The 24204-nt window shown below is 54.8% G+C and overlaps 1 protein-coding gene across 1 annotated transcript in view; it reads right to left on the bottom strand.

Annotated features, from left to right (window-relative positions):
• CNTN2 (contactin 2) overlaps window positions 1–21249 on the bottom strand; it is a 33501-nt gene extending 12252 nt beyond the window's left edge. The window contains exons 1-9 of the mRNA XM_075115607.1: window positions 21127–21249; window positions 8565–8685; window positions 3915–4059; window positions 3449–3624; window positions 3026–3121; window positions 2490–2699; window positions 1787–1886; window positions 1340–1515; window positions 498–634 (exon numbers count right to left, since the gene is read on the bottom strand). Coding sequence (XP_074971708.1) covers window positions 498–634; window positions 1340–1515; window positions 1787–1886; window positions 2490–2699; window positions 3026–3121; window positions 3449–3624; window positions 3915–4059; window positions 8565–8619 — 1095 coding nt within the window. The 5' untranslated portion in view covers window positions 8620–8685; window positions 21127–21249. The remainder of the gene's footprint in view (window positions 1–497; window positions 635–1339; window positions 1516–1786; window positions 1887–2489; window positions 2700–3025; window positions 3122–3448; window positions 3625–3914; window positions 4060–8564; window positions 8686–21126) is intronic.
• Window positions 21250–24204: the final 2955 nt, after the last annotated feature.

Below are 24204 nucleotides of genomic sequence, written 5' to 3'. Positions count from 1 at the left end.
ATTAGATGAGAAGAACAAAAATGGAACTCAAGCCTCGTGTGTTCAGGGTTGAGTTTCATTACACTCTTGTGCCAGTTTGAAGCCGGCCTGGTTTTCCAGGGGAGAAAACGCAGGCCATTTTTATTGTGTGTCCAGTCACTGCCCCACATCACTGTGCTCTGTTTGCTGAGACTTCTGAGTGCCTGAGCAGCAACGTGCAGGTCATACGAGGTGCTATTTATCTGCCCTGATAACTGGCTATGAGTTCCTGTACTTGCGTGGAGCAATGGCTGGGATGGCAGTGACGGGAGCAGGAACTTGCTGTCGGTAAGGACTGTGGCATTGCTTTGCAGCCTCATGGGGGCACATGGAACAGGGATGCGGGGTGATAAAACGGGGTTGAGATGCATTTGCAGCGAGGCAGGAGAGGGTCTAAGTCTGGAGTGGCAGGTTCAGTATTGCAAGTTCTGGTGTGCACTGGCTGAGCTGCTCTCGCTGTCAGACCTGCGCGGCGGTACCTGGGAGGTCAGCGGCTGCCCGTCCCGAAGCCATCGGACTGCGGGCCTGGGTTTGCCGGCAGCCGCGCAGCTCCAGCGCAGGTCAGACCCGATGTCGGCTTCCGTGTCTGTGATCACCTTAAGCCACTCTGGCTGAGCTGCAAAGGAGCAAGAGAGGTGGCAGAGCCAAAAAGATCAGATGAGAGGCTTGTTGTGCCAGGCAGGCAGAAGGATGCTCATTGTGTCATCTCTGCTGGCAGATTTATTTATCGCAGCGTGTTTCACCATAGTAACAGCCTTTGCCTTTTGTGCAGCGATGCAAGGCTGAGTCCTCTATGGGTCAGGCTGCAGCTGTGCGTGTGGACTGGCACAAAATTATGGTAGATTCCAGATCTGAGGGAAGAACATTATGGTTTCTCTTCTTAAGAATAAATGCAGTCGCTCCTGAGCTTCAGGAAAGACTGGATTCAGACTAAGAGAACCAGGTTAAGTTTTGTAACTTGCCTAGATCTGATTAATAGCTCCAAGTACTAACCCCTGTGGGAGTACCCCAGGCTTGGAGAGGATCTTGGTTGACAGCCAAGACTGATTTTTACCACTATGTTTCCATCCCTGGTTACCTTATTTTTGCTTGAATTGTTTTAGAGCAAGTTAGGAGGTCTCCCACTCCTTGCCACGGCCTAAATGTATCCACTGAGGAAAGACATCAGTGATCTCTGCAGGTCTGTGTTAGGGCTTTGCAATAGGTTTAATGAGGGCTGATAGGAGGCAGGATCGGAGGTGGTGGTTTCACTCCCAAAGGCTCAGTCCATTGCCTGGGGTGTCTTGCATGCTCTGGCAAGGCGCGTGTTTAAAAGCGTTACCTTGAATGATGATGCGGCCCTGGTAGGTGTCTCTCCCTTTGATGTTTTCAGCCTCACACTCATAAGTGCCTTCATCCTCAAAGCCAACGTCCTGGATCTGCAAGAGGGGCTCGCTGCCGATCCACTTGGAGGACTGTGAGCCGTCCAGCCTCCTCCACTTTATTCGAGGAACAGGGCTGTGTAAAAGCAAATCTGGTGAAGGCCGGCTCTCGGGTACCCCGTGCTGCATTACAGTGTGGTGTAACTCAATCCCTGTTTTGCCACCCGGGTCCCATCCCAGCTGGGCCTTGGCCAGCAGGACAGGTGGCTTCAGCCGATTCCTCCCTCCTCCTGTTCCCCACCATCTCTGGCCTACACTAGACCCGTTGAAGAGAGGGGCTGTGAAAGCTGCAGGTTCCGCGCTGCCCTCCCCGCCCTGAGCCTGAGCGACACAGACGCTGCACTCACTTTCCAAAGGCGAAACACTCCAAAGTCACCACCTGCCCAGCCAGAGCGTAGGTGTCTGCAGGAAACCGGGCTTTTATGCTGGGTGCATACTGCCTGGCATCTGTTAAAAGGAAAGCGCTGTTGAGGAGTCCTGCACGACTTTAAAATGGCACGTGTGAGGTCTTAAAGGGCAGAGGTACCTGCAAGGTTACATTGCTTTGCAAAACCTTCATGTGTTTGGATAAGTTACATGTGGCAGAGGCTAAGTTTCTTTTTCCTCTTAAAACAGCTCTTACTAAAGTCTCTAAAAATGTCTTTACAGCGTCTCAGGACTGTTTCTCCTTAATTTCCTACCTGCTTGACTCCCTTTGCCCTGCCCAAGAAGCATCTTTAGCTGCACCTCTGCAAGGTCACCAAAGCCAGAGGAGCGTAGTTTCAGGGATATGTGAGCCTGCACAGGCTACACCTTGTGCCATTTCTCTTTTACAAACAGACAGAGAAACCCCACGGGTGTGGTTTGTAGCTGCACAAGCAGCAAAGCCTGGAGAGAGGGCTGCTCCCCCAGGTTCCAGCCAATTAATATTTTTGTAAGCTCTTAAGCTCCCCTGAGAGGCTGGCGGGTGACTTGGGCACTGCTGGAGTCCTGTGGAGCCCGAGTGCTTTGCGGTGGCTTGTTAATTTTGCATTTTGCCCGGTCCCTTTATGATAATCCAAGAGCACTGACCCTCTGCAGCGAGGCTGAGCCGGGAGAACTTGCTGAAAACACTCTTGGTGATGAAGTCGATATGGCTGGTGGCAAAGCATGAATAGTTCCCCAGGTCGGAAGCCTCTGTCTTGGCAATGTAAAGGTTTCCTGTGGTCTGAGAGACGAAACGCCTTCCATCGGCTGGGATGAAATTGGGAAACTCATTCAGGAGCCATCTGTAGGATAAGCCTGTGGGGAAAAGAAAAAGGAACAAACTGAACAAGTTGCCTCTGTCCTCCCAGGTAGGACTAAACCCAGCAGGCTGCCTTCTAGGCCAGTCTAAGCTGAACTTCGTCCTTGGATGGCACTTGTTTTCTCCACGTGCTAAGTCCTACCTCTGCTTTGTTGCTTTACGGAGCCTGATTTAAAAACAAATTTGCTTCCCTAAAACTCCCAAAGAAAAGCAAGGAGTGATTCACATGCCTGGGAATGCCTTGCTCTGTTGCATCTCTCCCCCTGGCACCAGCAGTGCTGCTAATCCCTGCTAGCGGCCGTGCTAAAACGCAAACCCTTACCTGGGTAATGGGGAGGAGGGCTGCAGGCGAACATCACTCCCCAGCCTTCTGTAATCTTCACAGGGTCTCGCTCTTCTGCGGAGAATTCCTGCAAAACTAAACATGCAAAGTGAAACCTGTCCCTGGACAAAGGAAACAGCTGGAGGAATTACTGTATTTTAGCTCCCCCTCCACAGGCTGGTCTTTTCAGTGGTTCTACAGAGGGAGATCCAAAAATACTACTGACTTTCTCCATAGTGCATCAAATTTCTGCTGCGCCTCCGTGTTCATGGAAAGCGCCAGGGGATTTCTCCAAGTGATAATGTTGGCTACTGTGCACCGGAGAGCTTCTCTCCAACCTCTATTAATGCAAGCTGGGGGGGCTCACTTTACCCCCAGCATAACTGTGGCTGCGTTTCATTTACCTTGTGGAGACAAACTTACAGCCAAAGCGGAGGGAGGCTTCCCTGCTGACGACCGTGCCCCTGGAATTAGTTGCCACGCATTGGTAGGAGCCAGCATCCTTGGCTTTCACGGGGTTGCTTATCACTAGGTCGCCTGCAACCAGCCTGTAACGGGAATCTGGCTCTATCTTTATCTCTGTGCCGTTCATCTTCCACCTGCCAAGAGCAAGTGTAAAGAAGTGAGAGGGGTAAATGCTCATTGCAACCATGTGCTTGAGTGGTACCTTGTAGGAGGCTGTGCTTGGTTTTTTTCAAGCTGTGATGGGTTGGGATTTGAGTTAGATTTATGTCCGGTCTGTGACCTGGGTGGGATTGTACATCGCGTGTAGACGAGGAGGATGATTCTCATGTTAGTGATTTTCTTGATATAAGAATGGAGAACTGAAAGCAAAGTTCTTGATGGTTGTGTCACGGTCCTGGTACAGAGAGAGAGCAGGCGAGCTCACCTGTAGGTTGCGGGAGGACTGGCTCTTGCTCGGCAAGCCAGCGTGACTTTCTCTTCTGCTGAGCCTTCAGGGAAGAGGGTGTGGACAGGCTGCTCTTCAAACACTGGCCCGTAGTTCCTCGTGCTACTCTGTGCTTGGCACCAAACTGCAAGAGAGGGTAAACCTGCTCAGCAAAATTTAGCTTTTCCTAAAAATTCTAATTTTTAGTTTTGTAGGGTGTCCCTGGCAGCGTCAGAACTGCACCTAGAATAAAAGAAGGAGCCACGTGAAAATCGCAACCCATCTGTCACCACAGCCCAGCCTGAACCATGGCTTTGGACAGGTAGCATGCGTTTCCCACTGAGCATCTCGCACCATCTCGGCCACGCCAGAGGGACCAGACATGCTTAAAGATGTGCAGATGAAGGAGTACTGACACGTGCCTCTCGGAAAGCCATGCACAGGCGAGACTGGAGCTGGGAACCCCTGGGTGCCCTCCTTGCCCCTGGCAGTGAGGATTTGCTGGTTCCTCCTCTGTCTGTACAAACTTTGGCTGGTTGGTTCCTCCTATGCCCTCTCCGGGACAAGGGAAGTGAGAGGAGAACCTGGGTCTTCGCAGTAAGTTCTCGGCTCTGCCACCGCCTCCCTGCACATGCCGGGCAGATCCCCTCCATCCCTGTACCTGCACCATCATCAGCTCTTGAGGACTCAAACCTGCTGCTTTCTGGCCTGCAAACCAACACCGCAGGTATCACTTCTGCTTTTGAACTAACAGGGTGAGCTTGAAGCTTTCTCTGTAGTGTTCAGACAGGGGGTTGATTCTGATCTTGCTGCCATGAGTGTGGCACAGGCACAAGAGGAACGTAAGAACCTGCCTGCCTTCTCCTACGTTGTGCCTGGGCCACCCTTTGGCGTGGCGGTGATGATGTTTCAGTGGAAAGTGCCAGGTGTCCGCAGCGAGTGACTCCGTGTCTCAGGTAAATGGCAAATGCTAGCAGACCCCCTTCCCCACAGTCTTCATGGAAATGGCAGCGCAAGTAAGTAAGAACAAAGCAGAAGCTGCCTGAAAATCTCTTAACTGCAGCTCATGGAATAATGATCGCCGGCAAGCGTGTTCTCTCCCCGGCACCCTGAGAAATGCCGGTCCCTTAGCAGGGAAGGAGCCACCTCAAGGCAGTGTGCTCCCAGCACAGTCCCCCTCTGCCTCTGCAGTGATAAGCTCAGAGATGCTTAGCTAGCCCCGGGATCCTTCCATGCTTTGTAATTGAATTAATAACTGTCTTAAAACTGCCATGCCAAACAGCAATCTGTTTCCTTCCCTGCAGTACGCAGCATGGTCACTAGTTAAATTAAGTGACTCCAGTAAGCGTGATGTTTTATGCAAGAGTAACTTCCAGCAGGAGATGGCCAGCTCAGCTCTCCCGGGCTCTGAGAAAGCAGCCCTTTACCTGTAGCTCCTGGGGTTCGTCTCATGTTCCGGCTGCTCTCGCATGTGGAGATGAGGGTGAGACAGGAGAGGGGCTCTGCTAATTGGCTCAGTGGGTTCAAAGCAGCTGTCGGCTGCTCCTTGTGTCCGAGCACCAGCCAATTACCCGGGCCCTCGGCTGCAGCGGGGATGTGCTGCTGCAAGGGAGCCGCTCGCAGGCAGGAGCCTGGCGGTCCCTGGTGTCACGCAGGGGAGAGGAACTGTATCTAATACTTTGGAATAAGAGAAAAGCACCGTTTCAGGGTTGTATTCCCTCCAAATCAGTGTAGGTGCCATTTTCCTTCTAGAATAGTTACATTCACAAAGGAGAAGCTTGCGTAAGCTGGAAATCTTCTCTCGGTTGGGTCAGCAACAGCTGTGCTGAGCAAGTCTCAGCTGGAAATAACTCTGCTGACCAGTGGGTAAAATAATCATGAGTTAATGGGGAATTAATAAGAAAGTGGTGTATTAATTGTGTTTTGATAGATGGTAGCGAATGGATTAAGGTTCAACAGCTTTATGTTTTGAGATTAGTATGTAGCGTATGGTAAATAATTTCTATTTATTTAACAAATAAAATATATTTTATTAACACTCGCATGCCTTTTCTCATGGGATGCTGCTTCCCAATCAAGCCAAAATACACTAATCATCCCTTCTGATTCCACCCAGAGCCTGCACCCCGTTGCTATCTGCTGCTGTCCCTTTTTTTCTGCCAAGGTTATGGACTACAACTGTCAGGCATTGATTTTCTCAAATGTAATCAATGCCACAAGTTTGGGTGAGTTTTTATCTACATTTTCAAGGTGTCTGGTTGGTGCTGGGGGTGAAATGCCCTAGGTCTCACTCACTAAGCAAAACAATGGTTAGATTAAAGTAATAATTAAACAGTTACAAGTTTGGGGTATGGTTAGAACTAAGAAGTGAGAGCAAAGCAGAATGGTAGATCTCAGCCCCTCTGGGACTGATTGTCTGGGCTACTTCTGTCACCCCAGAACTCTCATTTTTAATGTTACCAAACCAGGTACCTTCCTTGGGCTCTATCGTCTGGATAGCAGGGAGAAGACAAACCTAAAATAAAGGTCTTCAAGCCTGCAAGCTAGGTTTGCAAGAAGCAGAGCTCAAAATTGGGCATGCCTTACGCAGCCCTACTTTCTGTGTTAAAATCCAGATAAAAGAGCAGAAATTATGGTAGATATGCTGCCACACCTCTCTAGAGCAACGTTCATTATTAGGAGAAATGAATATTGGCACCAAAATAAATAGGAATAGGTGAAAGTGGAACACCTGAAAATTAAGATTTGGAAAAAACAGCTGCAGAAGCGCTTGAAGATTTCACGTAGCGCTCCAAGAGTGACTTGTGCTTCTGTTTGGGAGAGAAAAATACCGTATCGTGCAATACACCACCAAGGACATAGCAGTCTCTGCGCGTAGAAAAACATCCCAAACTTTTTACCAGGTATTGCTGGAACAGACAAAAGTCAAGCCTTATCTCCCTCACCACCGCAGCGAGCAGGGAGATGCCTGCCGGTGCCTCCCTGGTGCCGCGGTGCCGGCCCATCCCTGGCAGGGTGCTTTTGCATTTGTGGTAGTATTTGGAATACGCTGAGAGTCAGGCCTGGAAAGCCCAGGTGTCCAGGAGCGTCCACAAGGCTTGCCCTTTGTGCTGAGCCCTGCACTAGCTTTGGAGACCAGGAAACGAGAAATGTCTCAGCGGGACGTTTTCCAGGACGCGTTCCAGTGTGCGAGGACGTCGGCAGCACTCCTCTCATTAAGGCCAGGCAGCGTTGCCATCGCTCCGGAGCGCTGACCGCAGCCTGAAGCCTTGGCACATGAGGGAGCTGGGCAATTAATTGGTTTTATAGGAAACCTGAACACACGCACACATGTGCACAAAATCAAAGTGGTTATTTTTAAAGAGCAGCTCTCTGAGGAACAGAGAGTTATTTTTAACGAGATGCTTTTTGAGGAACAAAGGGACAGTGCTTTGGCTAGCTTTAGACTTCAAGATTTTCCATGCCTTTTACCAAATGAAGAAAGGCCAGGGAGATTTTTAGACTTTCCTGACAGCCTTGTTCATTAGAGAGTCATCTCTGTGCACTTCATAAGCTTTTAAACCTTTACGTATCGCTGGGAAGTCATCCTTTTGGTGATACGGCCCAGGGAGGGGCGACATTGCCAGCCCAGCTTCCCAGGGCTGGAGCTGACAGCCCAGCCCTGGAAGCTTTGGGTCTTCACCCACTCTGGAGTGTCTCCTTGAGCCTCATCTATAGTTGGCATTTTTTTGTCCCTGGTCCCTCTCTCATGTTCCCAGTGAGGATTTCTCTCTGTCCCAGCTGGGTCCTGAGATCCATTGCATCATCAGCCAGAGGTCAAGAGAAAATAACCCTCAGAGGTTTTACAGTGTGTCATTTTTTGTGGGCTCAGCTTGCACGGGGAGCAAGTTGCACGAACTCAGCTGGCTAATGGGAGACCCCAACTCCATCTTGCTGCCTCTACCAGATTTGGGTCAGACCAATTTCCAAACAGGCTAATTGCCTCCCAATCTAGGGCAGCCACCCCTCCCTTTGCCTCCTCGGGGATCCAGAGAACATTAAAAGGTAATTAGATATTTATAAGGACAGGCAAGCAGTCTCTGCCTGGGATGATGGATTAGCTTGAAGACGTTATCTAATTCTCAGTTGTCTGAAATGAAATGTCTCCCTGCTGAAAAGGGACCTTCAGAGCGCAGCCTGAGACTCCCCGAGATCCAGAAATGGTCCCCGGTGAATAGGGGAATCTTTGCAGTCAGGGTATGGCCTAAAAGGCATCCCTCGAAAAAACGGGAGGGCGAGTGGCTTCGCCATGAGCGAGTCCTGCTGGCAGGAGGAAATCCCTCCTCGTGCCGAGGCCAGGAGGCGCCTGGGCAGCACGGGCTGCAGAGGGGCCCTGGTCCTGCCAAGGCTTTGCCTGAGGATCTGCATCTCCTGCGTTTCACCTAAACCTGAATTTAGAAAGGGGGAGACCTGTGCGTCAGCCATCCCTGTCCTCTTTCTCGAGTGGTACAAAGGCAAGTTGGGCACAGCACAGACACGTCCCCTGACTGCATAAACCACTTGGGAAAACGGGGCTTCAGCATGGCTGCAGCCACAAAAGCCCTGTGCAGAGCACGGAGCGGTGCGTCCCACGGAAACCTCCGAGCCGGAGAGGCGAGGGGCTGCTCTTACCCAGAAAGGTGACGACAGCCAGGGATGTGCGGACAAATCCAGCGGCGCCTCCCATCCTGTGCCTCCGGCCGGGTTAGGGCCTCCACGGGTGAGCCTCTGCGGGTGAGTGGGGACAGCAGCCCTGCGACAGACGGAGAACGGAGTTATCTGCAGCGCTCTGCGGTGCTGCTCGGGGCGCCAGCGCCCAGCTGGGCGTCCCCGCTGGCCCCGGGCCCGGGGTGAGAGTCGCTCGGGAGCAAACATCCAGCTGCCCCGAGAGGAGCACACAGGGGTTTGAAGGAGCTCTTTTTCTTTCTGACGTGACAGATCTGGTTGGGAAATTGTTCCTTCTCCCTTACTTTCTGCTGTTCTGCCTCCCTAGCCTGTTTTTATTAAAAAAACACAAAGCCAGAAGCACACAGGATATTAGTAGGGGGGAAGGAGGAAGAAATAATTTGTTCGTGTTATTTTGTGGAAAGGGCATCTTTAAATCTCCAGGCAGGCAGTGACTGTCTTTGGGTGTCGTACCAGCCCTGACTGGTTCTGGAGAGGCCGCGGGGACCCAGCTCATCCCCGGGCACGGCACCCCGGTGATGGTGCTCATCACCATCTGCAGGGCGAGCTCAGGCTTGCGGGGCGGGTGGAAAGCGAGCGGCACAAAGCGGCCGCACAGCGGGGTCTCCGTGGGGCTGCGCCGCAGCCTGCTGGCTCGTTGCCTGCTTTTCTTCCAGGTGTAATGCATTTGAACGGTTAATCGAGAGGTGACGGAGTGCCGAGGCATTTCCTGATGCCGTGAGTCACCTTAGGAGGTGGATCGATGATTTCCAGTCCCCTCCACAGACTCCTGCCTTCCAAGAACTCTCAAAAAGAAAAAACCCAAACCAACCACGGCGGTGTTTGTGCAGAGCCGGGTCCCTGCGCCCTCCTGGCTACACCCCCCGCGGGAGCAGCTGCGGCACACGCACCTCTTTCCTGGTAACTCCAGCGGGGATGGTGGGCTGGGGTTGTTTTTCCTTCTTTGTTAACAAATGCTTTTGAAATAAAGCGTTGAGGACCCCGACAGCCTGGCAGAGCCTCGTGTTGCCCGGTGCCCTCCCGAACGCACACCCCAGTGAGCTGCTGCTGAAGGCGCTGCCAAGAGCCGGGCTGCTCGTGGGCTGCGAGTGCTGCTTATCCCTCTGCTCCAGCTGGTGCCACTTCCACTGCTCTCCCTGCCCATCTGTCTGCCCGAGCAGGCAGTGCTGCTCCTAAGCTCCTCCGAGCAGGGATTAGCTTTCTGTCCCATAGGATGCAGCCCCTTGTGCGTTGCTGCTTTAAAGAATCCGCTGCCCCGCTCATTAATAGCAGCCCTCGAAACGCACCTGAGCAAACAGCGATAGTCCGATGTTTGCTTTGCGTCCTGCCTCCGGGGCCCCCGGCTGGGTGGAAAAGCCACCTGGCCTCTGTGTCCTCCCCCAAAAGGGAAGATTTTGCTACCAACACGTGAAAGGGAGGAGACGCCATCCCAAATCCTCCTCGATTTTTATCTTGCTTGGGTAGGAGGGCTGGATCCCAGCCTCCCAGTCCAGCGCTGAGAGCGCGGAGCCCAGCCTGCTTGCTTGTACCCTGGTTAAATATTCTTTATGTGACAGGCCCTTAAATAAGGCTGGTGCTTGATTGCCCTGCGCGGCCGGGGAAGGAGGACTGCTGCCATAAAGAAATGGCAGCGCCCGGCGGGAGAGCTCCGAGCTGTGCTACAGACCGGCGACCCGGGGACAAAGCGGAGAAGGGCGAGAGACGCATCTACACGAAAGCTGCTCCACGCAGTTTGTTCCAGCAGCCCTGAAGTGAGTCAGTCACATGAAATCACTTGATGTCAACGAGAATCATGGCCCAAATGGTGTCCTGAACCCACGGCCTTTCAGCTAACACTGCCTCATTGTTCCCCTGCCTTCATCCTCTGCCTGCTTCTCTCTCACGTGTCTTGTGCTCACGTCGTAAGCACTTTGGGACAAGGACCAGCTTTCTGCTCGCTCTGTTCTGCGGGCAGCGCTGCGATGTGGGCTTGCAGGCAATGCAAGCACCGCACTAATTATCCAGTTGACTTTTCCAAGTCTCTGCAGTTCGGTTTCTTCACCAGCGTGTTAACAATGCCCGGGGTTTATGAAAGGGAGTGAGCATCAACGCTCTTCCTACACCCGGCGGATGGAGTCTTGCTCCATCGCTGCCAGCCCTGGTTTCTGAGGTTGCGGGTCCTCTGCCTGCGCCCCGGGAGCTGCCTGCAAAGGCGCTGCCCAGGTGCAGCTTTGCTCTCTTCATTTTTCCTCTCAGTTTTAAACCAAATAGGAAAGAGTTTGGGAACATTGGATTTTGTTACTTTTAATAAGGAGCAGCCAGCGTGAGGAGGCTCCTGCCCCTCTGCCGCCTTTCTGGTTTTATCAGCACTTTACACTTTCTGCTCTGTGAAATAGAGACGTTTCATTTGAGCATGAACAAATTGCATCCTGCCTCTCTCGGGTGCTTCCGCCTAAGCAGGCAGTGGTCCCAAGGGCCGAGCTCAGATCTGGTCAGGAGGGAGAGGAGGGTGAGCTGTGATGCCCTTCTGCGGAAATACTTCTGCCAGTGTCCCCCTTTGGCTTTCTTCCCTGAGGCTGAGCAAAGCTGGTATCTTGTAAGAATTAAGCTGATTTAAATTATTTGATTAGTTATTGATTCATTATTTATGATATAAACTACAGCTTCGATCCCCAGTTCTGCTGCTGGCTCCGGCTCTGCAGCTTCCCCCTTTCCACCCTGACCTCCACACCTGCTCTGATCCTTAATGCTCACATCATTTTCTCTTCTCAATTCCTTGTGTCCATCCCTCCCTTGCTCCAAAAGCCCCCCGCACACGCAGGCGTGTGTTTGTTCCTGAAACTTGGGGCTCTTTCCAAAGACGTGGCGTGCAGCGCTGCTGCTCTGCGGGCTGGGTTGGGGCGTGGGGAGGCTCTTGCACCGGGGCCACGGGCAGATGCTGCTGGTTTGCTCTTCTGAGTCCAGCCTCAGCCCAGCCTGTGCTTTAACTCCTTTGTAAAAGGTTAGGAATGTGTTAGCCGGGGAGAGCTCCAGGTACGATCCACAGCAACGGGGACACAGAATAGAGTAATAGAGGAATTTCTACAAGTGCTGATGCTGTATTTGCTCACAGTTAGAGACTGGATGGAATAACCCTCTCAGACACTGTTTTGCATGTTCCTGATTGTCTTATCACCTAAGTGCTCTAATCAAGTTGTGCCTGAGGGTGAGATCGCACCTGGGGCCGCTCTGGGACCCTGGGAGCATCTTAAAGCCACGACCCTGACCCACAGATCCTGCATCTGGCTCTGAACTTCTCCAAAGTGTGGGCGTGCGCTTTACAGCTGATATTTAGGCCTGCGCTCTGTCCTTAATTAGGAGAGGGCCCACGGGGACCTGTTCTTTCCCCTCTTCATAGGGTATTTTGACATTCACTCGAGAGCCTTCTGTTGTACTGAAAGGGGATCTGTCATCCCTGCTAATGGATGCTGTCATTAATACTTCTAGTAGCAATGGAGGCATGGGCACACTTGAAAACACGTGCATTAGCCCTTTCCTCTGGAGCCCCTGGGACCTGGGAGCGATCCATTATCGTGGAGGCAGAGTTAAAGAGCTGCAGAGAGATTCTGAGTCCTCCTGAGCCTCTGGGAGAGGAGGTGCTGCCTGGTCCGGCGCCTGCAGCTCTAGTTCTGACTGCGGAGCATCCTTTGGAGGAGGCAACTCCAGCAGGACTCTGGCGTGGGTGGGCCAGAAATGGCGTTTGGTAGGAGATGGGCTTTAACAAGAGGTGACATGGCCAGCACAGGCAAAATGCTACCTATTACCAGAATAAACGAGTGTAATTCAGTCTCCTGCGGTTAGGCGATGAGATGAGCGTTTGTGTGTAAGTGGGGCAGCTCCTTCTGCTGCAGCATCCCCTGGGGAAGCGTTGCTCCTGAGGGTGGGTGATGCAGGAATTTGTCCTGTCCTGTGAGTGTCCCTTTTATTAAGGATCATTGCTAAGGCTGGAAAGGGCAACGCTTTTCGTCTTTGCCGGATTTTGGCTTGCAAAACCTGTTCAAGGTTAGGTACATTTTGTCCGTCTCCGGAACAGCATGTTTCAATGAGTTGCAAATGGTTTTATTGTAATGTATCTGTCCTCTTGTAAAACTGCCTGTGCTCGGGAGAGGTTGATTTAGATGCAAACTCTGCATTCAGCCTTTCCTGAGCTTTTTTGTGTTCAGACCTGTTGATGGCTCCAGGACCTGCAGCAGCTCCTGCTACAGAAGTCCTGGGCCACCCAAAAACCGTCCTAAGCAGTGAAGTGTCCAAGGTCCAGATAAGGACCAAAACCACCTTCAGAGGGGTTCAGAGCCCTGCGATGGAGTTCAGCCCTCGCGAGGCTCGTCAGTCATCCTATAACAGACACCAAACCCTGCCTGCAGTTACTGGGGGACCCCGCTCCGGGTCAGGACCTGATGCAGAGTGCTGTGGGCACTGCTTGCTCGCTTTGATACCCGTGCCCAGCTGCAGCAGAGGTGTGTCCCAGAAACACTTCTAGCAAGACCTGCGGGGTCCTGTGTGCCCTCTCTCCTGCCCAGGTGGGTTTGAATCGCTCTTGGCATGTTAGAAGAGCCCCAAAGGCTCTGTCCCTGCAGGGCTTTTGAAGGCAGAGCCCATCTCTGCTGTGCAAGCTGAGAGAGGGGAGCAGCATGAGCTGCTCTCCTGGCGGTCTCCTGCTGTCCCTGTCCCACGCTGTTACCCTCGCCCAGGGCAGAGCCTGCGGGCTGGCTGCTGTCACCACTGCAGGGACTGGGCAACGGGTGCGTTCACCGGCCCTGGGCTCAGTGTTCCCTCTTTTCGCCCCGATATTGCCCCGAGGAGCCGGGCAGTGGGACAGAGCGGGGACCTGGAGGAGGAGAGCTCTCTCCCCCTGGCTGTGCTTGCGCAGGAGGAGCTGAGGCTGGCGCAGGAGGCTCGGAGCCTCCAGCCTGGGGCTGCGGGAGCAGATGGTGCTCACAGCTCGGCCTCCTTCCCTGCCGGCAGCTCCCTGCCGGGCCGCGGCGATGCCACCCGCAGCAGGGGCTGGAGCCGGGGCTCTGCTGTCCGGATGCATTTGTTATTGCCCGATGGGTGAGGCGTGAGCACGAAGCGGGGGGAGCACGCTCTGCAGTGCCCGGCACGGCACGTCCTGCCTGCGGGGGGGCTCTGCGGCCCTGCTGGGTGACCGGGGCACCTGCGGACCGGCAGCTCACACCCAGGTGGGGTGGATTAAAGCAGGTGTTTTCTGTCTGTCTGTCTGTCTGTCTGTCTGCCTAGCACGCCTGCCCTTGCTGCTGCTTTGGCACCTGGGCCAGGCAGGCAGGGGAGGTACGATGTGGTGCCGTGGCCGTGATGGTCAAGAGCCCAGCCAGGGACAAGGGAGGTGGTCTGCGGCAGAGGGTCTGAGCCCTGGGACGGGAGCAGAGCTGCCAAGCAGGGAGCAAGCGGGAGCAAGGGGCTTTGACAGGCCAGGCGGACCCGGAGCCCAGCTCCGCTGGCCCCATGCCCAGGTGCGAGCAGTTACAACCAGCCCTCGTTAGTATAATTGCAGGCAGGGCCGGCCTCTGCCCTCCCAGCTCAGTGCAGAGACCAGACGCTGGGGTGGAGAGAGGTAATGGGGGGAAGAAGAGAGGCAAATGTTTAATCTGGGGGGATCCAAGCACCCTGAGGAGGAGGGTGGGGACCTGCAGCATGGCAGGACCCTGTCAGGAGGGGATGGGTGCAGGGGTTTGCCCCTCAGTGTGGCTGGGAAGGGTGGCCTGAGCTTCCTCGTGTCTGGGATCGTTGGGTGCTGGTGCTTGCTCTGGTTCTCTGCATGGTCTGCAGCCCTGACTGGTTTGTGCTGCTGTTGCCAGCTTGGTGGCTGCTGCCTGTTTGGGGTGCTCTGCTCCAGCTGTGCTGCCGTCTTAACCTCCAGCACGGCCTTTGTGCCCCTATCCCTCCCCTAGCGAGAGCTGCCAGTATCCTGCCTACCCCCAGGAGCCACTGGCTGAAATATATTGTGCTTTTAGAAATGAAGTCGAGCAGCAAAACACCAGTCCAGGAGTCGTGCATCATGCAAACCCGCTTCATTTGCTGCTTGACGAATAGTTAGTTGCATTTGCTGGGGCACCCCTGAAACTCAGAGGTGGGATTTTATTTGGGGTGGGGTTTTGTTTAGTTTGGACCCGGCTCTGGTCTTGTTGCTTTTAGGTGAATGGGCTCGGTGCCGTGGCCCTGCCTCGCGGGGCTGGGCACGCTGCAGGCCTCCTTGAAGTGCACTGCAAACCAGTTTACATCTGGAGCCACTGTGAATCACCATATCCATGGAAACTAATCCACATCTCCCTTTGACACGGAGCATCTGGAGCGATGCCATTCCCGTTCCCCTGCAGACCTTGTAGGGCCAGGGCCCAAGGTGGGTTCCTGGGCCCTAATTAATTGTTTCAGGGTGCAGCAGGCTGTAGGATTTGGGGTGTGATAACGGGTGGAGGGGCAGAGCCTCACGCATGAAGCCCCCGGCTGTGCGGTCCGCAGGGGTGAATCAGCGGGCCGGTACGTGCGTGGGCTCGTCCACGCACAGGCACGTGTGCACGGGGTAATTCGGCGCTGGGGAACGGTCGCTAGTGCCTCCACCGCGGCGGGGTTTCGGACCCGCAGCGCCTTGGTGCGCAGGAGGCCGTGCGCTGCCTGCCCCGGGGAGGAAAGGCTCTGGGCATCCCTTTCCCAGGGCTGGGACTGGCTGGGGAGGGGATTCATCGGGATGGATGCTCTTGCCCTGCACCAGCCCCTCGGCTATGCTGCTGTGTCTTACCAATCACCGATTAATTTAATTGTAACAGAACTGGCTTGATAGGATCGATATTTGATCAGTGGCTCCTGCTCTTTCCTCTGGAGGCGGGTGAAGGGAGGGAAGCAGCTCGGAGCAGCGGGGAGGTGCAGTGAGAGGGGGCAGCCCAGATTGTCTGACATACTGGAAAGGATGAGAGAAAACCTCTGCGAGGGGAAGGAAAGCCCTCCCTGTGGGGCATGGGAAACTCTGCTTCAAGAAAGGCATCACTGGTGTGACTGGGAGAGCCCTGCGCTGCCGGGAGGGGACCGAGGCTCCCATGCTCGTGCCTTTTGCATCAGTTTTATGTTAGCTGGAGCCGTGTTTGAGCAAAGCGCTGGGAGAAGGGCCGCTGCTTTCGGGCCGTGCTCCTCCGAGTGGGTTATGTGGTATGTTACGGGGATGACTGTGTGGTGTGCAAGTCCTGATGCCTAAAAGCAGCTCCTGCTAATGGCAGGGAGAGGTTTAGCTTCACCTGGGGACAAAATAGGCTTGTCTAGTCCTTCTCATCTGTCACAAGGAGCAGGCAGGGCTCTCTGGTGAGATCCCAGCAGGACAGCTGCATTAAGGCGCTGTCTTCAAGCACTTTCTGTTTTCTCTGTGTCTTTTAAGTGCTTTTCCCTAATAATTGGATGGTGCATTCACGTACATCGCAGGTCTCAGTGGGAGTTTTCTTTTGGTGTCCCGCCCCCAGACAGGCAAACCCCCATGCTTGTGCCCAGCTCAGCACCTCTTTGTGTGGGAGACAAAGCTGGGATCAGCACTCAGCCCAGAGACGTGGACTGGGAGCGTGGGGCGACCCGGGCTGGGGTCATGCAAAGCACTGGGGCGTGATGGGTTTGGGACCTGAGTCGCTGTAGTGGTAAAATCTAACTGTAATAGAACAGGTGATGTTATGAGTGGGCCTTTACTGCTCTTCTGTTGTGTTGGGCAGTTTGAATTTTAGATCTGAGCTTTGCAATTAGTGGTTTTGCCTTTTTCCTCTTTTTTTTTTTTTTTTTCCTTTTCTCCCTGAACTGGTCAGATCCACTCTCTGGCTGCGGTCACCTTAGTGGCTCAGGGTGGTGGGAATCCAGCCTGGGCTGTGTGATCCTCTGCTCTGCTGCCCTTGGCAAATGCCCAGGGTTTTGGAGCTGAAGTGCTTGGTGGCACCTGGAGGCTTCCTCACAGCTGGACCAGGCTCGTGCCACCTCCAGGTGAGACCCTGGAGTCCACAGGCAGCAGCTCAGCCCCGAGGAAATGCCATGGGAACCAGCACAGCATGTTAGAAAGCAAAGGAGACCAACAGAAAGGGCCAGGAGACCTTCCCACGCTGGCTTTGGACCCCAGGGGCAGAGGGGATGGAAGGAGCTTTGCTCAGGAGGAGGTTTCCCCGTGAGCTGCCCGGTGCCTCGCAGGCTGGGCACGAGTGCTGTGTTCAACCGAGGCTGCCAGCATGCAGCTCCTAAGCTCTCCCTGGAGACTTGTATTTCAATCGATAGCTGAGCTGGAAGGATGCTCAGAGTCTTTGAAAACAAGGCTACAAGTGACTCCAGTTGAGCACATGGGTGTTTGAGAGGTGAGGTCTGCCTGAAGTCCTTGTTACCGCCCTGATTACGGTTGCTGAAGTTCCAAATATTGGGCCCTTCTTACAGATGCTCCCCTGCAAACTCACTGTATCGCAAACCACTCTCACAGCATAGCTGAGCACAACCTTGAGACCTCTTTGCCTAGGAAATGCAGGTTATTAATCTGGGGATGCTGGGATGGGCAGAATGCTGGCAGAAGGGATGGGAAGGGAGTCGAGGTCTGGCTGCACAAGCTGCTCTCATCTCTTCAAAATAAAACTCCAAAATAAAGCTTCACATTGCGGATTTTCCTTTCCTCTTGCAGCGTGGCACCACGCATCGAGCATGCACAGCTCGGCCGTGGGGAGCTCTGCCTAAACCCCGGGACATCCACAGCGCTGCCAGCCTTGCAAACCCTCCCACTTTCTGCTATTAGTGCTACTGTGGCGTCAGCAGCAGAAACTCTTTGATGTGACACCGGTATAAATAGCTCCCTACCTGCAACGGAGCCTGGCTCCATCCCCTCCCTTCCGCTGCCTGGTAAATCACTTGGCAAGAGCCGGTCCCAGGGAGAGGCTGCAGCGAGGAAAAACAAGTGCAGAACTTGGGAAACCTTCTGGCTAACGCAGCCCCAGGAAGGTGATCTGTTATATGGGGAAACCCTAACATCTACCAGCCCGTCACACCAGCACTGGCTGCCCTAGTGGTGTCGCTGGGCAAGGTCCTGCCAGCAGTAAAAGCCTCCCCGGCGTGGTGGGGGTCTGTGCGTGGCAGCAGGCAGCTGCCCCAGACCTGCAGAGCTCCTCAGCCCTTGCCTTGACCCCCCTGCAGCAGGGTGGGCTTGTGCTGGGGGGCACAGTATCCCCAGGCAGAGGGGACCGCAGTGAAGTGGTGCTAAAATCCACTCCCTCCCGAGAGAAGGTTAGGATGTCCCTTGCAATGGTGTCGTGTTTATTTTCCTCCTTGGAAGGCACCACTTCTGTGTCCAACCTTCTCGCCTGTCTTTGTTCAAGTGGTTTTAGTAGTCAGTCTCCAAATAGTGCCAAACTGCTCTCCTTTATAAAAACAAGCAAGAACCAGCACAAAACATCCAGTGTAGGTCCGCTGTTTTATGGCTCTCTGACACAGGACTGACAGCTCTACAGGCTGGACAATAAATAATACATGTAATAATTTAGGACCCAGGCTGCTGTGGGGGGCTGGATCCAGCATGCCTCAACCGGCTGTGGGTGGCAATAGCTCTCGTGCTCCCTGAGGACTTGGCACGTCTCCCTTGTGGTCATGTCGAGCACCCCTCCGGTAAGACCCTGGACCCTACAACTGCGTTGTGGCAATGGGACCAAGAGCACGTGTCGTGGAAAAGAAAATGTTTAGGGTTCAAGGAAAGAGCTTTCATGTAGTTTTGTTTCCTTGTCTGCTGGGACCTGCTCCTTCTCTGCAGCTCCACAAGTACCCAAAGACATCTACTGTCAGGAAAAGACAGCGAGTGTCTGGGAAGAGCCTGATACAGCCTATCACAGCAGATTTTAATGACGTTTCTTCCCTTCCATCTGTTTTTTGACTCTTAAAGGACTCTAAGGAAGCCTCTCTTACCTCTTTCCGCATATCTATGCTTTAACAGCATCTCTGAAAGCCTCTGGTCAATGCTGGGGTTTCCTGTGAGGAATATTTGTTTATGTGGCAACGCTGCAAGCTAAGCTGGCGCGAAGGGGATGTGTGCAGCGATGTGGTCCCATTGCTGCAGAGCCCTGGCTTTACAGGGTTGCCATCGGCCCAGCCCAAAGTCTTCCTGGGCATCTGTGGTTCCTCATCCCTGGAAAGCAGGGCTGATAGTGTGTAACATTGATTTAGGAAGGAGAGAGATGTGCCTGCAGCTGTGTAGAACTACAGGCAGTGCCGAGTTAAGCCAATCCCTGTGCGACAGAGCAAAACCCATCCCCGTTTTGAGCAGAAGGGCAGTGCTCTGGGCTGGCCGGTGCGGGCGAGCCCGGCGCTGGGAGCCAGCCGTGTGGCCGCTGAGCCCGGGGCTCGCCGGCTCGCGCAGCCCGCAGGGAGCCCTGCTCTTCTTGGCCGGAGAGCTGCCGGGGGGGCTCCCTCGGGAAGTGATGTGTTCTGGGTGACCGCGTGGGTTTGCTTCGTGCCCAGCACCTTCAGGGACAACTCTCAAAGATTGGGGTGTGCTTGTGGCACGGTCATGGCAAATAGCCGAAGCGCTGTGGGAGACCTCGGGGCTGCAGGGGGTTGGTGAAGGGAAGAGGCACTGAGAAGCACGGGGAGGTGTCTGCCTCTCATTGGGGTCAGTGACTTTTTATGGATAATTTGGACATACATGAAGCATGCAGGGTGGCTGAAAAGCCAGGCCGTGCTTTGATGCATGAGCTCGGTCTCCACGTGGACTCGCAGCTCCACAGACCGGATCCTCCGTGCCCCGTGTTTAGGTGCGTCTGGTGCGTGTGTGGGAAATACCTCCCTAATGACATGGTTGGGTTTTCTGTTGTCTTTGATTTGCTTGTGGTAAATCTGCAGAGAAAATAACAACACGGGCCATTAAATTCTCTGCAGATGTATTCTGAGCGACAAAAGCCGAGGTTGCTCTGGTGGTAACTGAGCGGGTTGTGGGGAAAAGCGTTAGCATCCCTTTGTCTCGGTCTACTCTAATCGCGCTCTAGGGAGAGCGTGCAGCTGGGCTTGACATCACCCTCTTGCTTTCTGTTTTCTTTAGTCTTGGGTAATTGTAATCTATGCCTGGAAAGTACAGTTATTTCTAGAAAGTTTGGGACCTGATGCTTTCCTGTGTTAGCAAAGCAAGCGGCTTTTGGGGTTAGTGTTGTTGCTGTCGGGTGCGCTCAGTACCAAATATGCAGCCTTGAGAGGTTCATCTGTGGATGCAAACCTGCTCCTAAACCTCACGCAGGAGCCTGTGCTTCAGCTTGGTACCCTCAGAGCTTGTTGTGGACCTGCCTGGAGATGGCCTGGGAGGAAGAAGAGCTGTTCTGGGGGTCTGGGGTTGCTACTGGGGAGGGCTCAGGTTGTTCCCAGCTCTTGGAGGTAGAGGCTGCTGCCTCCCATCCTCAAAGCAACTAGTGTTTCCTTAGAGAGATGACAATCCCTTATGAATACTCCCCAGTCCAGCCAGAAAAAGAATGCTGAGGCTCGTGGGAGCGGTGCAAGCCTTGGGGAGTCAGTGGGTCAGCGTGGGTGAGATGTAAAGGGAGGAGGGAGCTTGGGAAGTTTAAGAGATGCGCTAAGCACACCCCAGCCTGCCCTGCTGCCGGCTGCTCCCCCGAGCGAGCATCTGTCCTGCTGCGAGTGGGGAAAGAGCAAAGCGGTGCCCTGCCTGCCGGTGCCCCCCCGTGCTCCCCGGTGCAGGCCTGGGCTGGGCAAGTTCTTGTTCGTGGCTTTGCACTGAGCCTCTCCAGCCCCCCGCTGCCCTGAGCTTCCCCGGCACGCTGCAAAACCCTGAGCAGCCTCAGACACAGAAATACCCCCGTGTGCCCGGAGCAGCCCAACCTCCCACCCCTCACCCAGGATCTGCCCTCACGGCAGGTGCGTAGGACTCGGGACACCGTAGTCTTCCTCATCCTCCCTCTCTGGAGGGGAAACTCGGGTCTCTTGGGCTGCTCTCGGCTCTGCCAGCCTGTGCTGGAGACGCTGAAGTAGTTTTGTGCAGCAAAAGCTGTGCGAACCCCCCTGCCCCTCCCAGGTGCCACGTTCAAGACGCCTGACCCCACCAGCGGGCTTTCAAAGTGCCCCAGCCAGAATGCGCCAGGAAAAACATAACAGTAATAATTAATAATGAAAAAATAAATATTCCCCGACTTATTCCGTAAGAGACGTTTCTGCTGACAGCCGCGCCAACCTCGGCTACTCAGCCCCTGCCACAAGTGACACAGCCGTGTCCCCCCCCTTCCTCCCAACTCCACCCCCAGCTCCTCTCCAGCGCAGGCAGAGCCCGCATCGCCTGCAAAGCCATCGCCCGCCGAGGGATGCCCAAACCGACCCCCTGCTCTTGTCTCCCGGCTCCCGCCGGAGGCAAGCGGGGATCTGGCAGGTTCCCTCTCGCCGGAGCAAAGCCCAGCGCGCCTGCAAGTTGGCGCTGATGGGGAATGGTGTCCTGAAACCCAGAGCCTCTTTCCTCCCTCTCGGATGGAGGACGGAAGGAGAAGGCGCTTACCTTGTGCGGGGCGGGTGCGTGTCCGTGAGCCGGGGGCCCGTGGGGCCCCGCCGCTGCCGGAGGCTCGGCTGCGAGGCAGTGCTTGGCTGGTGCCTGCCCGAGTGTGGATGTGTGTGCCCAAAGCCACTGCAGCATCTCTGCATTAGGATGTGCTCCTCCCTCTCCTCCCTCCTTGCGTGCGCGCTCCCTCGCTCGCTGCCAACCACCACGCCGGTCCCTGGAGAGGGTATTTTTTTCCTCTGCCTTTACCTCACTTGCCACAGTCCAAGGACCAGTCAGGGAGGCAGAGCGACTTGCAGCATCATGCATAATTCATCCCTTTCCTCAGCCTCCCTGGCTGCTGCTCCCACCAGAAACCCCTCGTCTGCACCAATTGCCGCCGGCTCGCCCCGGTCCCTGGGGCTGGAGCAGGTGTAGGCCCGGGGGGGAACTGGGGGAACCGGGGAGGGGGGTCCGAGCCCATGTCTGTGGGGTGGAAGCAGGAAAGGGATTAGCCGCAGCTGGGGGGGTGTGTGGTGTGTGCCTCGACAGGGACACCCACCTCTGTGCAGTGTGTGAGTGTTTCTTTATATACGCACACTCCCGTGCCTAAATATATATATGTATATTTGTATATATGCACACATAACCAGGCTTGTATGCGTGATGGGGAGATGGCTTTATAGCAAAATTTGGGGAAGCTCCATCGAGCTGAGTGCAGCTGTCGTAGGTGGTACCCGACCTGCGCTGCCCGGGGAGGATGGGGTTTCCTCGCAGCAGGGTTAGCGGTGCGTGGTGAAGCGGGTGGCTCTGCTCGCTGCCCGGCGTTCAGCCTGGGGGGCACAGAGGGATGGCAGCTGTTGGCAGCTTTGGATTTTTGGGTGTGCGGGAGCCGCCTTTGGCCATTGCTGTGGTCCAGGGGGCTCAGGGCTGAGTTTGCTCATGTTGGCAATGCTCTGCAAACAGTAGCTGTGCCACCCGTAGGGCTGCACCCAGAGTCCTTCCCGGTGAATATCTGCAGCCACGAGATCTTTGCAGTTTTCTGGCTGCTGGGGGGAGGTCTGCCCGGTGGAGTGATGCTATGAGATGTGACAGGAATGCTCCAGGACCTCCTCTGTGATACCCTGCAGGCACTGGGGTTTGGGGGAAAGAGAAGTTGCCCATCACATCGCTGCTGAGCGAGCTATGGTGCGAAGGACCCCTCCCTGGTGGGTTTTCCTGGTGGGCAGGTCGCTGGCAGACTGTGCACAACAAGGTGGGAAGTGGAGGATTTGGGAGCGTGGCAGGGACCACCCTGCACTCTCCATCCCTCCCAGCTCCAGCCCAGACCTCTTAATGATGTAAGGAGATCAATGGGCGCTGGGGCTGTCCACGGGTTAATAGCCTGCAATTACAGAGGAGTAATTAAGGCATTAGTATCTCTATTGACTGGCAAAGCTCCAGCGGTCCAGACTCCTCCAGAAAATGGGTGCAGGCAGAAGAGCCTGTGATGGAGTGGAGCATGTTGCTGGTCCCATCTCCCTTCCCCTTGCCCAGCTTGCACATGTTCCCCGCTGCCCTTTTGGGATGAGACTGGTAGAAACCGGCCACAGCCCTTCCCACAGACCTCACCTGGGATAGCAGGTGCTTTTGCTGGGCAGAAAGGAAGAGCAGGGTGGGATCCTGACACCCAGCAAACAGATATCGGCAGCGCTCCGAGGGTGTCTCTGCAGGTGACGAGGGCATCAGTGTCCTCTTGGGTGTTCGTCCTAGTACAGGCGTGTACCGAGACTGCAGTGATAGCAGCTGGGGGAGGAAGCGGCTCTGTAAGGGCTCCCTTGGATATTCCCAGTGCCGACAGTGGATGGCTCTTAGCTACAGTAATGGGCAATAGGCTGGAGCTGCCTCTGTGAGGAAGAGGAGGGTAATTGGAGGCAGTCTGTCAGCATCGATCCAGCCCCACCGGGCGGGCAGAGGTCAGGGAAGAAGTGGGTGTCATTATTGTGCCATAAAAAGGGACGAGTGCTAATGCATCCGTGTCTCCCTCCGTATTGATCATGAGGATGGGTCCATTGTCGCTCGCTCCTGAATGATGAAAACGCCGTGTGTCCTATGGGAACGATGGAAGCAGCTGCCTGCACAGCCCTCCGGGAGGCTGAGACCTGCGGCCCCGCTGGTTCCCGTGGCTGTGGGCAGTGGGAAACAGTGGCTTTGTGGTATTGGAGGGGTCCGTGGGTTCCAGCTAGCTTGAACTTCTGCATCAAGGGCCAAGTGCGATTCCTTCTTCGTCCTCCCTCAGGGCAGTGCCTGAGGGTGGCTGGTGCCTCCATTGCCCCGGTCTGTACTGGCAAGGTCTCCTACACTGGGCAAAAGGTGGTTTGTTGGTTTTTTTTTCCTCACTGTTGTTCAATTAAGTGGGGGGAGGGAGTGGATAAAGCCCCCACTGCAGCACTGGAGTAGGAAGCACTAATACTTTCATCCTATTAGTGAGGGCTAGAGCAATTACATCTTCATTAGCCAAATAGGCTCTGCTGTTTTTTCCCTCTTCCTTCAGCCCATTCTCGTCAAGGCTTTGCACCTGGGAGCCTCTGTTAAGAGCACTTCAGAGCCTCGGGGGCAGGAAAGGCTGGGGAGTGCGGGCTTGGCCCCCAGGGGAGGCATCGCTCGCTGCTGTCTGCCAGGATGTGCTGGGTCGGGGCGGGGGAGCTGGGTTAAACCCTGGCGCTCCACATGTTTGCTGAGCTCTGGAGGCTTCTTTCTCCACTTAACATCGTGTGCTTCTGAAGGGTGTTTGTGCTGCAGCTGGCCCTGGCGAGGATGCAGAGCCACCCTTTGCCAGCAGAGCGTCTCAAACGTGCCAAGCCAGCATTGCAAGCCCAGGTAACTGAGCAGCCATTGCTCCCTTGTGCCTCAGTTTCCCCACCTGGAAAGGGTATTATTGCCTGCACTGAGGCCTCGTTGGCCTCCGAGATGGTCAGTGAGGGCTTTGTCCTCCTGCCCGAGCCACTGGGAGCGCATATCGCTGCTCTGCGTGGTTCCCCTAATGCTTCTCCTGGGCTGGCAGCCATGTGCGATTATTTAAAACCCTGTTGACAGCTAGGAGAGAAGTTAAACTCTGGC

The sequence above is a fragment of the Phalacrocorax aristotelis genome, chromosome 21 (genome assembly GCF_949628215.1).
Source record: "Phalacrocorax aristotelis chromosome 21, bGulAri2.1, whole genome shotgun sequence".
Classification (NCBI taxonomy): Eukaryota; Metazoa; Chordata; class Aves; order Suliformes; family Phalacrocoracidae; genus Phalacrocorax; species Phalacrocorax aristotelis.
This window is presented reverse-complemented; position numbering and strand designations above follow the sequence as displayed.